This window comes from Eulemur rufifrons, chromosome 1 (assembly GCF_041146395.1).
Source record: "Eulemur rufifrons isolate Redbay chromosome 1, OSU_ERuf_1, whole genome shotgun sequence".
NCBI lineage: Eukaryota > Metazoa > Chordata > Mammalia > Primates > Lemuridae > Eulemur > Eulemur rufifrons.
The window spans coordinates 29,944,543-29,960,587 of NC_090983.1; the positions used below are offsets into that span (position 1 = coordinate 29,944,543).

The 16,045-nt window shown below is 34.4% G+C and overlaps 1 protein-coding gene across 1 annotated transcript in view; it reads right to left on the reverse strand.

Annotated features, from left to right (window-relative positions):
• Positions 1 to 16,045, reverse strand: part of NBEAL1 (neurobeachin like 1) — a 148,971-nt gene that overhangs the window by 110,825 nt on the left and 22,101 nt on the right. The window contains exons 4-6 of the mRNA XM_069468588.1: positions 10,850 to 11,011; positions 2,069 to 2,150; positions 1,444 to 1,571 (exon numbers count right to left, since the gene is read on the reverse strand). Of these exons, the coding sequence (XP_069324689.1) occupies positions 1,444 to 1,571; positions 2,069 to 2,150; positions 10,850 to 11,011 (372 nt within the window). The remainder of the gene's footprint in view (positions 1 to 1,443; positions 1,572 to 2,068; positions 2,151 to 10,849; positions 11,012 to 16,045) is intronic.

Here is a 16,045-nt window from a genome sequence, read left to right on the forward strand (position 1 = left end):
TTGTTCGTATCTCAGTTTCCTAAGGTCATGTCCTCTGGTTAGTTTAGCTGTACTTTTTTGTGCTCCTGGGGCATACTCATTTTTATTTTTTTAACTTTTAATGTGGAAATAAGAATATGTCCTGCAGGCAGCCATCTTGGGGCCCTGCACCCTTACACACATGGAGGCGACAGTGGCTTAGGCATGTGGCTTAGTAGGCCCTATCTTCTAAGGAAATCAACTAATGGCTCCCATGACTACCACTTCCCTTTACCTCTGCTTCAAGTCTCCACTTGACCCAAATTTTATGTACTCCCCTGCAGCACAGATATATCAGACACTCCCTGAATTTGTTCTAAGTGTATCAGGGATGAAGGAATCAAGAGTGATATCCTAGGGGCTGGGAGGATTCCCTTGGTTGCAGGGAGAAGGGATGGAAAAAACTACTTCTGGGCATAAGGGCATTTGGGGTAGCTGTCATGAAGCCTGGCTGGTGCCCCCACTCTTATTTCAATAAAATATTATATCACTATACAGAACATACAAAATGTACTACCACACAGTCTATATAAATGTGTTCTCTCAGTTATCAATTCTTCACCATCATCTAATAGTGGCTATTCAAAATGAGGGTATACCACTCTTGAAACCTTGAAAAACCTATAAAAACCATTTAGTAATGAAACATTGAATTTTCACTATACTTGTCAGCATCATCCCAGCAACAGTTCTGAACTGTAGCAATGGCAGTTGGTTACTGTCTTCAGTTTATTTTTGGCAGTCCCAGAACCAGCCTCTTGGCCACTCAGCGATACCTGCACCAGCTAAGCAATGCTCCTTCCTTTGAGGTCTGAACCCCAGAGCTGTATAGACTCTTTTCCAAAAGTCTATATTCTGATAACTCCATTTCTTCCCTTTGTTCCCACAGTCTTCCCTTTTAGGGAAAGTGGCTGTTTCCTAAAGTCACTCTCTCTGCATTAACTCAGTGTCCTCCTTTTGCTTTCTCAAGTCTCTAACATTTGTTGAACAATTTCCTTGTATTATCTCCTCTTTTTAAATATCTCATGTTGCTTCTGTTTTCCTGACTGACACAAACTCCACAATTCAGAATAAATGGACAAAATATCGCTAAAAAGCATGTTAAATATGAAATGTTTTATTAAAAAGAGAAATCTTCTTGAAAAATATGTACACTCTATTGGATGCTATTGTGCTTTTAACATTTCTACTATATTAGATTATTAACATTCAACTGCATTGCAGAATACAAGTTCAAAGTATATTTAATTATCTGGAAATGGCATTTATCACTAATTCATTCCCTCCAATGTCATTCTCTAGCTCAGAGTTAAATCTGTAGATCTTATATACATCTTTCCAATTGCTTTCATAGATAAGACTTGCTTTAAAGAATCACATATGACATTCAGGTTTTAAATGAACATTATAATTTATAACACATACCCTGAAATTCTATGTCTCCAATTCCGATATGGATCATATAAACTTTCACAAAATGCCAATGCATGAATCACAAATTCTTCAATAGATGTCTGATCTGCCATTTCTTTTTCTTTTTTTTTGCTTTTTAACTGAGAATAAAGTTAAACATAAAATTAAAGACATTTCATTCATGTCTGACAACAAATTATGCTTATTCAAATAAGCCTAATTTACTCTTTGAGACTAAAAGAGTTATTTAATCATATAGACTGGAGATAGTCTCTCAAGTTTTAGATATATCCTAGAATACGTTTAAAATACATAGCCAAACATCTTTTGAAAAATTAATGTTTTCAGTAAGAGGAATTTACGATGAATAATAAATACATAAAATCACAAACTGTTTTAATTTATTTAACAAATTATAAAACAAATTAATTTTTAGCTAAATATATAAATACTTATCTACTTTTAGATAATATGTATAAGATTTCTGAAATATATATTACCCAACAATGATTTTAATTCTCTTCTCAATTATTACCTCTTCTTAAAACATTTAACTATCCTAACTATAATATAAAAAAAGTAAAACCTAGTTACTCTCAGTAAAGCAACAAAAAGGAATGTATTAGTTCACACCTACTTGCTGGATATAGAGTGTTGTCATGGTGATGACATGATTAATGTATGAGCAAGTCCCAATTTCTTCCACATTTGATAGATTTCTGTGAATAAAAAAGATTTTTTAATATTTTTTATGTATGAAATGGTTAATAAAGTATATGTTTGGGCAGGGTGTAATCCTAGCACTTTGGGAGGATCACTTGAGGCCAGGAGTTTGAGACCAGGCTGAGCAACATAGCGAGACCCCATCCATCTCTACAAAACAGAAAAATTAGCTGGGTGTGGTGGCGCTCACCTGTAGTACCAGCTACTTGGGAGGCTGAGGCAGTAGGATCACATAAGCCCAGCAGTTCGAGGTTGCAGTGAGCTATGATGACACCACTGCCTCTAGCCCAGGCAAACAGAGCGATACTTTGTCTCAAAAAATAAACAAACAAAACATATGTTCATGTATTCAGCTTGGATTTTGAGAACACACGTTGGCAAACAAAATGCAAATGACTTTTATTAAAACATAAAATCAATATGGCTATATAACTGCTTTCTCACTAAAAATGTGAAATACATCACAAGAACCATTTATCTACTCTATATAGAGAATGTTTTAAAAGTACACACTGATTAGCATCCAGTTATTACAGAAAAATTGGAAAAATCACAAAGTACAAACAGAAGAGGGAAAAAAAAAACCGTATTCTTACAACCCAAACATAATAAGAAGATAAGCAACTATTTACATCTAGATTATTTCCTTACAAGATTTTTTTCCCTATGCAGATTCTTAGTTTTCTTTTTGTATATACTGTTGCCATTATACCACATGTGTAGTTTAAGAGTTTTCATTTTACTTTTTGAAATATAGTTCCCTACTGACATTTGGCTCTGAGAATGAAATAAAAAAATAAAAAAATAAAAAAAATAAAAAAAAAAAAAAGAAATATAGTTCCCTTTTTATTTTTATTTTTTTACTTTTTGAGACAGGGTCTCACTATGTTGCTGAAGCTGGTCTTGAACTCCTGGGCTCAAGTAATCCTCCTATCTCAGCATCTCAAGTAGCTGGGATTACAGGCTTGTACCACAATGCCCAGCTTAGTTCCCCTTTTAGACTTACGTCACATCTCCTCAACTATATATTAAAAAGTCCTTGATAGAAAGGCCACCAGTATCTTTACATATTCTAAGAGGGCACAGTATCATGTCCTATTTAAAGTAGTAGATCAATAAGTTTTCGGTGAATAACTAAAATATGGCCTTCATTTTTATTCCATTTTAATAAGACACGTATGACATGTAATATGGTAACATTTATTACATCTAAAATCTTTTTCTTGGCATAACAAAAAAGTTTATTAATTTTCTTTTCTGAGATATTTTGACTTTGTAAAATACTATATATCTTAAAATCCATTAGATGCTAAGATATCTGAAAAAATTAACTGAATTAACAGACTTCTTAATGTAAGAAGTCAGACTGTCATGACATCAGAGAAAACAAAGATAAAGACATAGGTAAAATTAAAAGCCTTTGCAAGAGTTCTGCTACTAATAATGGTAAACTAGGACCAATCTTCTCCCTGACAAAAACTGGAAAAGATGAACAAAACATCAAAAAATATATATCTGTCTAAAGGTATCAGAAAGCTACAAGGAAATGAAAAATTATAAACCCAAGATACAGCAAAAGAAAACAGAAAGAGATGAGACCTGCATATACATTCATTTTTGTACTCATGACTTCTATCATTCCTGACAGAGGTAACAGATGAAACAATGAGAAGCTAATAATTGTTTCTGCCAGTTAACCATGCTGAAAAGGAACAAAAACTAGAATTCAGAGCCCAGAAACAATAGTCTCTAAGGCTTTTTTTTTGAGATCCCAAAAGGTAACACTCAGAAGAAAGACAGTATTATCCCAGGCCCAAAATTATCTCTACACTTTTTGAAAACAATGCCCAACACTTAATCAAAAATAACTACATGAGAAGGCAACATAAGCTTGAAACTCAAAAGAAACAATACACAAAAGAAATAGACCCATAATTTGAGCAAAAGCAAAAGCCAGGCACAAAACAATAGAAAGTATGTGATTAATTCCATTCATATGAAGTTTAAGATTAGGCAAAATTAATCCATGGTATTAGATGTCAGGATAATTGTTACCTTTGGAAAGTAGCGAGGGGGTAGCAATTAGGAAAGGACATAGAATGGACTCTGGGTTCCAATAATACCCTATTTCTTGACCTGAGTGATGATAACTTAGTGTATTCATTTTATGATAATTTATTGAGCTATATACTTGTGATCTGATCACTTCATGTATATTATATATTAATAAAAAATAGTACCATTCCAAGGCTTAGGCACTAGCAGTAGTTTGCCCTGGATGTAGGCAATAAACGGGTATGCTGTCTATAGTGAATTTTAAGACAATAATAAACTGATGAAAAGTCAGTTTGCTTTTTAGTATCACTAAGCACCAGTAATTAAAAGTATTCCTTTTTGAAAATAATCTTTCATTAAGTCCTAAAACAATTGCTTCAGTTTTTCATTTTTGAAAATATAAGCTTCAAATAAGTAGATTTTTATTAGTTTTTCATAAACATTGTATTCTACATGGAAGTAAATTCAGAGAACTTCCAGTTATATTATCAGCCCTGACAACCATAGACCTAGTTACACAAATACATTTTGAGAGTAAATTTATAACAGTTTGGAATCACTTGAGTTTACTTCAGGCACAGCTCATACTTCCAAACCCTATATATTGCTGCTTTTATACACAATATGTGAAATAACCAATCATAGCTCAATGATTATAAAGAAAAAAAAAACAGAACTTGAGTTACTTGAATTCTATCATATGTGACAACTTGGAGATTTTGTGTTTAAAACAATGATACAGAGTGTGAACTATGAGGTATGAAATTTTTGCTTGATAAGTTTTAGTTCATGAATGGAATATTTATTTGATAATTATAACCAGAAATAATTTTGCTGTATAGAGGAAAGGAATGTTAAAATATGACCCGTTCCAAGTATCAAATACACGGATAACACCATAATAAAAAACTTTTCAAAAAAATTATTTAAATAAAAAACTCAGTGAGAAAATGACAAAAAAATATCTTCACAGTGGAAAGCAGAAAGACTTTGTGAATGAAAAAGAAGACTAACTTTCTTCTAACATATAAATGAATTTTACTGGACACTTTGGGAAGTTATTTGTCCACCATTAATACCAATATTTATTTGTGTTTGTCCCATCAAGTACAGAGTCTAAAGCAAAAATGACATGAAAATAACTTTAACTGAATGTCTTCTATGTGTCAGGCCCTATCATAGCTGTTTTTATATTAATATGTTAAACTATCTCATTTAAAACTCATAATGGCTATCTACAAAAGGTAAGATGATCCCTATTTGACAGATAAAAATATAACTTTCCAAACTATAATTTAAAAATGATACATAATTTTCTCAAGTTCAAAGAATTATTAGATGACAAAGCCAAGATTCAAGTCTAAGTCTTTCTGATTGGCTCTCAGAACAGGAACCCAGTATGTAAAGAAAATTTCAAACATAACCAAAAAATAAACAAACAGAAAAAAACAAAAAAAAAAAAAATGAAGAGACATAAGATAGCACTGGCTCAAAATAAATTTTATGTTACGTATATTTTGCTACAATAAAAAATTTTAAATAAAGGCCAAATAACAGATAGCTCCCTCTAGACTTGGTAGCCACTAGCTGTAAGTAGCTATTGAGGACTTGAAAAGTAGACAGTCAGAATTGAGTTATGCTCTAAGCAGAAAATACAAACCAAATTTTTAAGATTCGGTACTGAAAAAGAACACAAAATAACTCCTCGATAATTTCTTATACTGATTACATGCTGAAATAATATTTTGGCTATACTGGCATATATAAAACATATTATTAAAAATAATTTGACCTGCTTCTTTTCCCCCTTCTCTAATGATACTAGAAAAATTTAAATTATACATGTAGCTTACATTGTATTTCTACTGTATATACATTTTCTGTAAGATTTATAAGCACCAGAACTATATCTATTTTCCCCTTATAACCAGAACACTAAATATAGTATACAAACACAGAGCATACTTATTAAATGCCTTTATTTATTTAATAAATAAATGAATGAACATGAAAAAACTTAAAAAGAAATTATGGTCAATAAGCATATGAAAAGAATTCACCACCATCAGCCATGAGAAACCACATGCAAATCAAAACCACAATAAGACACTACTTCATACCCACTAATAAGGCTGCAACAAAAAAGACAGTAAGTGTTGGCAAGAATGTGCAGAAAACAAAAACTTCACATACTGCTGATGGGAATGTAAAGGTACGACCACTCTGGAAAACAGTTTAGTGGTTTCTCAAGAGCTTAAACATTGAGTTATTATATGACCCAGCAATTCCACTCCTTATATAACCAAAGAAAAAAAAATATATGTCCATACAAACATTTATAAGTGAATGTTCACAGCAGCATTACTCATGACAGCCAAAAAGTAGAAAGAACACAAATATCCATCAAATGATGAATTGATAAAACGTGGTATATCCATATAATAAAATATCATTTGGCCATAAAAAGAAATGAAGTGTTGATATATTCTACAACATGGATGAACTTTGAAAATATAATGCTAAGCGAAAGATGTCAGTCATGAAGGACCACATAGTGTATGATTTCATTTCTAAAAATTATCCAGAAAACAGATTAGTGGTTACCAGGTGATGAAAGTAGGATGAAAGGGGAGTCACTGCTAATAGGTAAAGAGTTTCTTTATGGGGTGATGAATATGTTCTAAAATTTGCTGTAATGGTAGATCCACAATTCTGCAATGGCACACTTCTGTAAATATTCAGTAAAAATCACTGAATGATACACTTTAAATGGATGAATTGTATAGTATGTGAATTATCTCTCAATAAAACTTATTAAAAAAATTATGATACAAAGTTAAACCTGAATTAGTGTAAAAAGAAGATATATCTCCAAATGACAAGACAACCAACATAATTAAATTGACTAACATAATTCTACAATTAAATTGATTAGTCAGCAGTTATTTGATTTCAATAGAGTCCTTCAAATAAATAGCAGGGTTATTTTTAAATATTTAATACGAAAATATCTTATCTATAATTTAATAAAGAAGCCTTACAGCTATGCTTCTGAAATGCAGAGAGGGGTATAATACAGTGTAGATTACATTACAATTTCAAAAACATCTTTACAGTGGTAAAATGTAATCCATAAAGCAGCAAAACTGCAAAATATAAAAAACTTGTCAGTTTTGAAAGACTATGGCTTTATTCCTACCTATATTTCTATCAGAACTTTTTTTTTTTTTTTTTTTTTTTGAGACAGTCTTACACTGTCACCCAGCTACAGTGCAGTGGCATCATCATAGCTCACTGCAACCTCAAACTCCTGGACTCAAGCAATCGTACTGCCTCAGCCTCCCGAGTAGCTGAGACTACAAGCGTGCGCCACTATGCCCAGCTAATTTTTCTATTTTTAGTAGAGATAGAGTCTCACTCTTGTTCAGGCTGGTCTTGAACTCCTGAGCTCAAGTGATCCTTCCTCCTCAGCCTCCCAGAGTGCTAGGATTACAGGTATGAGCCAGCGCACCCAGCCTCTATCTGAACTTTTTATCTCTCTTTTTCTTTTTATTCAAACCCTTAACTTCGGATTTTCGTAAGATAAGTGGGACTTTAAGTTTCCAATCTAACATATAAAGAGTTTGGAAGTTATCACTCCCATCCTCACAACAAGAGAAAAGCTGCATCAAGGAGTGAGACTGAAGTTGAAAGAAAAAAAAAAGCTGATCAAACTGAAAAATCAATAACTCTTCTTAGATCCATCAGGGACTACATACAGAAGAGAATTTTAAAAAGAATAAATGAACACAGAATGCAATACTTTATTTTTTTATTCTTAATAGATCTAACAGAGTAGTTTGTTCAAAATAATAATACCAATCATATATTGGGTGACTCTAGCTTTTATGGAGAAGTGAAATAAACGACAGCAATGTTATATTATAAAAGTGACCTTGCATTTGCCGATGAGGTTTTAGATACAAAATCAAGTGGCCCAGTGTGGTGGCACATGTCTGTAGTTCCAGCTACTCAGGAGGCTGAGGCAAGAGGATCACTTGAGCCCTGAAGTTTGAGGCTGCAGTGAGCTACGATCATGCCACCGCACTTAGCCTGGGAGACAGAGCAAGACCCCACCTCTTAAAAAATTAATTAGTTTTAAAAAAAAGCATAATCCAAGAAAAGAAAAAGTTAAGTTGGACTTCATTAAAATTAAAAGCTGCTCTGGCCAGGTGTGGTGGCTCACACCTGTAATCCTAGCACTATGGGAGGCCAAGGCAGGAGGACTGCTTGAGCTCAGGGGTTCCAGACTAGCCTTAGCAAGGGTGAGACCCCATCTCTACTAAAAAATAGAAAAAAATTAGCCAAGCATCTGGCATATGCCTCTAGTCCCAGCTACTTGGGAGGCTGAGGCAGAACCCAGGAGTTCGAGGTTTCAGTGTGCTATGACGACACTACTGCACTCTACCTAGGGCAACAAGAGCGATACTCTGCCTCCAAAACAAAAATCAAAAGACAAAAAAACCTACTGCTCTGCAAAAGACTGTATTAAAATAATGAAAACATAAATCACAGACGAGAAAATATTAGCAAAAAGATACCTGATAAAGGAATTGTATCTCAAAATATCCAAAGACCTCTTAAAACTTACTAAGAAAACAAACCCAATTTTAAAAATGTGCAAAAGACCTAAAAAAAAACTTCAAAGAAGATACAGATGGCAAATAGCTACATGAAGAGACACTGAACATCTTATGTCATTAAAGAATTGCAAATTAAAACAATGAGAAATTACACACACATATTTAAATGGCTACAATCTAAAAAAATAGTGTCACCAAGTCACCAAATACTGGGAGGATGGGAAGCAATAGAGCTCTCATTCATTGCTTGTGGAAATGCAGTATGATATAGCCATTTTGGAAACCAATTTGGCAGTTTCTGACAAAGCTAAACATAAGCTTACCATAGGATACAGCAATTACACTCCTAGGTATTTACCTAAATGAACTGAAACCTTACATCCATGCAAAACCTGCACACAGATGTTTATAGCAGCTTTATATATAATTGACCAAAATTGGAAGTAACCAAGATGTCCTTCAATAGGTGAATGACTAAAAAATATTGTAATACATTCCCAAGTGGAATATTATTCAGTGATAAAAATAAATGTGCTACCAAGCCACAAAAATACATGAAGGAGCCTTACATGTATATTGCTAAGTAAAGGAAGCCAATCTGAAAAGGCTACATACTCTGATTCCAAATATATGACATTCTGGAAAAGGCAAAACTATAGACAAAATTAAAAGATCAATGGAAGCCAGCCTGAAAAGGCTATATACTATATGATTCCAAAAATATGACATTCTGGAAAAGGCAAAACTATAGATTAAAAATACAAATAGTGAACCCTAAAGTAGACTGTGGACTTTAGTTAATAATGTATCAATATTGGTTCATCAATTGTAATAAATATACCACACTAAAGCAAGATGTTAATAATAGGGGAAAACGGGGCCTGAGGGAAGGGAGTATGTGGGAATTCTCTGTACTTCACAATTTTTATGTAAACTTTAAGTGCTCTAAAGCTAAGTCTACTAAAATTTTTAAAAGGAGCTTAAAGTTAAGTGAGGTCTCTAGAAATAGAAACAGGTTCTGTGATGGGCAGCTACTGAACATTAAATTTATCATCAGAAACCATCTCATAATAAAAAAAATTCAAAAACTCAAAAAAAGTGTTGAGCATTCCAGTGCTTTCCTCTATTATCAAAATCTAAACATAATGGATGTCTAAATTGTAAGGAGGAGAAAGAGCACAAAAACAGAAATATGTCTAAGGCTCTGGGAGAGCTCAAATTAGGGGTGAAATGTTTTTGCAATTATTGCTCAATCATTCCATAATTCCTGTAATCAAAGGCAATGAGCAATTAAGTCAATGAAGACTAAGAGGTAAATTAGGTCCCTATTCACGTACTAATTAATTATAAAATATTTATAAAACAAACACTGTATATTATAGGAAGTGGCTTCCACAAAGACAACAGATTTCAAGAGGTACATGCTGCCCCTAAACCAACAGTCTCACATTCTTTTGTGCAGATTAATGTGACATCTTTGAAAAATCCAGATGTCTGAGCCCTTTTGAATCACAATTTACATAAGTTCAAGCACTATATTTTCTACTAAGCTTCCCAGTTGATACTTACGCACACCAGAATGTAAATACCGCAAACTTAATCTATAAAACTAGAAAATATGATAACCTGTAGGATAGCTACATTTTTTTGGTAAAATGAAAGACTTAAATACATTTTCACAAATAATAATGCACAGTAATAACAATGTATTGAGAATCATGCAGAAAATACTGGTATAAGAATTTCTTGCTGAAGAAAAACTCCTGTCACTGACTTTAAAGCAATTTTTTAAAATCTTGCCTGAATGTCTCTGTAACTAGGTGTAGTAACTAAAAGGCTTTCTGATATACTCACAAAGCACAAACCTATTGCAAAAGGTTGTACTCACTCTTTAAAGCTCCATGTGAACTATATACATCACTAATCAATAAATGATTATTTTTGTAATGATTATTTTAAAATAGACAATTAGGTTTTTTTGCTGTTTTCTTTTTCTTTTTCTTTTTTTTACCAGATACCTGCAAAGAATAATGAAGAACTTGACAAGCAAAATTGACAAGGCTTGTTGTTCTTCTTCTAACCCATCTGCCATTTTCTGAACACACTGTAGCAACTGGATCCTCAGAACCTGCAGAATATTATCAGGAAGCAGAGATATTCCTGGAGGCATATCATCCACCCTACAATATAAGGGGAAGAAAATAAGAAGGATGTTGAAATGTAGGAAGAAAATCTCTGGCACTTAAATGAACCCCATTTTCAGCCCAAATTCTAAAGAAGTTCTTTTATTCTTTACAGATACTCTGTGCCTTCCTGCCTGTAAAGCACCACCAGATAATTATTAACTAGAAGATTATTAGAGCAGCGTGGTTAGTCTTACTTCACAAGAGAATTACTGGAGACAGAGAGAGAGAGAGAATATGACTAATATCTTCAATTGTACTTTTTTTTTTGAGACAGAGTCTCGCTCTGTTGCCCAGGTTAGAGTGCTGTGATGTCAGCCTAGCCCACAGCAACCTCAAACTCCTGGGCTCAAGCAATCCTACTCCCTCAGCCTCCTGCGTAGGTGGGACTACAGGTGCGTACCATCACACCCAGCTAATTTTTTCTATTTTTAGTAGAGACGGGGGTCTCACTCTTGCTCAGGCTAGTCTCAAACTCCTGACCTCAAGTGATCCTCCCTCCTCGGCCTCCCAGAGTGCTAGGATTACAGGTGTGAGCCACCACACCTAGCCAATTACTACTGTACTATTTTTAATGAAAATATTCAGAATATGAATTAATTTACTTTCCACTTAGAAATATTATTAATATGTATACCAAATATTGTTTTCTAGAAGGCATGCCATTTCTAAAAGAAACAATAACTACCAAATAAAAATGAAGTACCTATAACAAGTTTAATATTTGTCAACTGCTTTACTAAACATCATTGACCTACCTATAGACTCCAGAAGCCATGTGATCAGAAGAGGGAGAAAAGATAACCAGCAAAAAGAAAGGAGAAAGATATGAAGGTGGGGGAAAAAAGGGTGAATGAAGAACCCTTAGCATGAACATCAATAGAAGATGTTTTAAAGTTTTTTAACCAATGTTTTGGGACAAGTGGTTTCTGTATAACAAGACTGTATGGTTCCTTAAGGGCAAATGCCAACATCAAATGTGAGCGGCTCCTCTGGTGTGTTTCTCATAATAAAAACCCACACCTAGATTCAAAGTCTAAAGACCTAGGTACTAAAGAACTATAAAAATGTACTTTAAACGTACTATCACTAAAGCCTAAGAATCTTTTCATGAGCCACTGTATACTAATTTCCCCTACTGCTATTAAGAAAAATGTCCAAATGTGAAGGGAGTTTCCTAAAGAGCACCTATGATTAAATGGCAATTATACTTTAGTCTATTCTTCAGATCATGAAGTATTAATCTGATCAGATCATGAAGCTTAATCTGAAGTATTACTAGTATTTTTTATACTTGAGTAAAAGGCTATGTGATTAACTGCAGACAGAAAAATTTGAAGCACATTACCAGCAGTCACAAAAATACATAGAATAAATATAATTAGTCTCTTTCTGAACCATCCTACAACATAAATTAAGGAAGTTTTTTTTGTTTGTTTGTTTGAGACAGGGTCTCACTCTGTCACCCAGGCTGGAGTGCAGGGGCATGATCACAGCTCACTGCAGCCTTGAACTCCTAGGTTTAAGCAATCCTCCTGCTTCAGCCTCCCAAGTAGCTGGGACTACAGGTGTGTGCCACCATGCACAGCTTGAGTTTTTTAATTTTTTGTAGAGATGGGGTTTCACTATGTTGCCCAAGATGGTCTCGAACTCCTGGGCTCAAGCGATCCAAATCCTCGGATTACAGGTGTCAGCCACGACACCCCGCCAGAAAGTGTTTTATAAAGTTAACATTTGATTTTAATTAAATTACACAAAAAAATAAACCACAATGCACATTAAAAATAATGTCAAATTCTATAACCAAGTTACAAATGTTTTATTTTAGTCTGGGCATCACTTCACTTGTAGCTTTGGATTCTTTCATTCTCTTATTTATAGGTAGTACCAGAAAAATCTCTCATTTTTATATATACTTTTTACCTGCTAAAGAGAGGTGGTCAGAAAAACCAGAGTAATCTCAAAATAATAAAGATTTAAATATACTAATTTTCAAGACTAGCCTAAACTATTCCTCCCCACTTTTCCAAAAACATATGTCAACAAGAAAGAAAACATTAGATTTTCTAATATTTTATCCTTCCTATTTAAAAAAGTACTTCCCTTTGTCCTTGGTCATCTTGTTCTCTATTTGCACATGTTTTTAAATAAGTAACTAGATAGTGTAAAAAAAAAATAGCGTCTAAAAGACAAATTTTTTTAAACTAACTTTCAATAAAATTGGGGCTCAGTAGGACATGCCTTATATAACTCCATAAATCCCAACTCTATAAAGTTGAAATTTTGCCCATGTTCCTAATGTGATGAGCATTTAAAAACTTGGAAGATGTTCCTACCTCTAGCACTTTACTATCCAAAATTCTATGCTCCTTTTGCTGTAATTTCCCAAATTCCAGAAATCTGTCCCACTCTTCTGTCTGGCTATTGAATATCTACTATAAACAGCTGCCAATGCTTGGCTGTGTCTAACACAGAAAGAAGCCTAGCTTAAGGTTCAAGGCTTTCAACTGTGGTAAAAGCCATCTCTGCCTTGCATTTCTAATTCTCTAACTTGGAAATTCTATAAAGTCAGTTTACTTTAAATGAGGATTATCCATGTGTTTTTTACCTTTAAGGTGACTTGACTAACTTTATTCAATGTCTTACATATAGCATGTACTTGAAAATCTGAAGGTTTTCTATTAGTAAAATTAAATTCATGGTTCAATTTTTTCAGTTTTGATATAAAACACAATTTTAAATAAACCAACTACATTGCAAATAAAGCACTGCTCTCAGTATTCTTCATCTTACTTGAAACATTGTGATGGTATAAGTCTATATAATATTTTTGGAAAAGATCTCCCAAGAAAGGAGACATTTTCACTGATGTCTAGATGATAACAGCTGTAGCTTAGAAACTTCAGAAGCCGTTGCTCCAACAGTCTAAACATTCAAAGGCCCAAATCTTAACTCCAAAAATCCTTAGGCACATGATTTAAAATAAACTGTATGCTGGGTGCAATGGCTCACACATGTAATCCCAGCACTTTGGGAGGCCAGGGCGGGAGGATCACTTGAGGCTAGGATTTTGAGACCAGTCCAGACAATATAGCAAGATCCTATTTCTACTAAAAATTTTTAAAAATTAGCCAGGCATAGTGGCATGCACCTGTTGTCCCAGTTACTCAGGAGGCTGAGGTGGATCACTTGATCGCAGGAGTTGGAGGTTACTATGAGCTATGATCATGCCACTGCACTCTAACCTGGGCAACAGAGATCCTATCTCTAAATAAATAAATAAGAGCTGTAAATTATTAAAATAAAAGTATTTCTAAGCACAAATTTTAAGAATATTCTGGCTTGGCATGGTGGCTCATGTCTGTAATCCTGGCACTTTGGGAGGCCGAGATAGGAGGATCATTTGAGGCTGGGAGTTCAACACCAGCCTGGGTAATACTGTGAGACTCCCGTCTCTAAAAAAAACTTAAACTAGTTGTGCATTGCAGCATGCACTATAGTCCTTGCCATTCAGGAGTCTAAGGCAGGAGGACAGCTTGAAGCCAGGAGTTCGAGGCTGCAGTGAGCTATGATTGTTCCACTGTACTCCAGCCAGGGGAACAGAGCGAGGCTGTGTCTCTAAAAAAAAAAACAAATAAAATATTTTTTTACTAGTAGAAATCAATAATATATAATCTTATTTTGAGGAAAGTTCAAGATTTAATATTTTTAACCTTTACAAACCTATCATAAGTAATGTTCTAATGAGGAAGAAATCTGAAACTGTGAATTTATAAATAATGAAATACTAGTCCTTTCTTAGCACAACCACATCCTTTCTTGTATTCAACATCTTAGTCCAAAGCACTAGTGACTTCTCTGGATTATCATAATTATCTCTTAACTGGGCTTCTTGTCTTCAGTCTCAACCCTCTCCAATCCAACCTCTACAATGCCACCAAAGTAACTTTTGAAAAACAAACTTGATCATGACATTCTACACAGAAAACTTTTCAGTAGCACTCTTATCTTCCATAAGAAAAAAATCAAAGTCCATTAGCATTGCACGCATAGCACTTAATGATCTGGCCCCTATTTGATTCTCCAGACTCAACTCCCCTGTACCTACCCTCTCTGAATCCCTACCTCCATTCCCAAACAGCAAACACTTTCCTCCTTGCTGATTTTTAATTCTCCAGATACTCTTTCTCATCATCAGCCACCATCCATTCCTCCTTTCTCCCCTCAAAATATAACTGGAGCTCCTTTTGTAGCAAAATGCCTCTCCCCATTTCTCCTGCTTTTTTATCCCAGCTAACCTTTCTTAACTAACAACTACTATGTCTTTAAGATAGCTTAAAATATAGAAAAAAAACTTCATCTGGGAAGTGAGCCTGGGAAATGGTGCGAAAGTGCAGAAATGGTGATGGGTAGAGGAATGGAAGAAAAGATTTGTACTTTTCCATTAATTTTTTTCTCATATTATGGGGGAAAAAATTCTAGTTTTTAAAAAACTAAATACTTCACCTCCTCTAAGATGTTTTCTAAGGTCCTACTCTAAGACCAGGAATGGAAATAAGTTTCAACTCACATGTCTATGATATAATAAATATATATCTGGTCTTTGTCCCAGTTTCCTGGCACAAGCTTCAAAAACTCTTGGAATTTTCTGAGTGACAAGAGTGCCTTTTGTTATTCATAACAAGCCCCTTTGGACGACATCTGAGTCGTGCAAATGAAGTGACTCATGGTGAGCCCTTCAATAGAGGGAATGATCACATCAGAAAGACCAAGCACTAATTAGAGGGTTAGAACTTTCAACCTCACCTCCACCCCATCCTCCTGGGAAGGGAGAGGGGCTAGAGAATGTGTTCAACTATGTGATCAATAATGTAATAAGACCCCAGTATAACTCTGGACCCCAAAGCTTGAAGAGCTTCCTGATTAGTAAACACACAACGTTCAGGAAGGGCAATGTGCCCTGACTTGATGGGGATGGGGCATGGAGGTTCTGCACTCAGGACCCTTCCAGACCTTGTCCTATGTGTACTC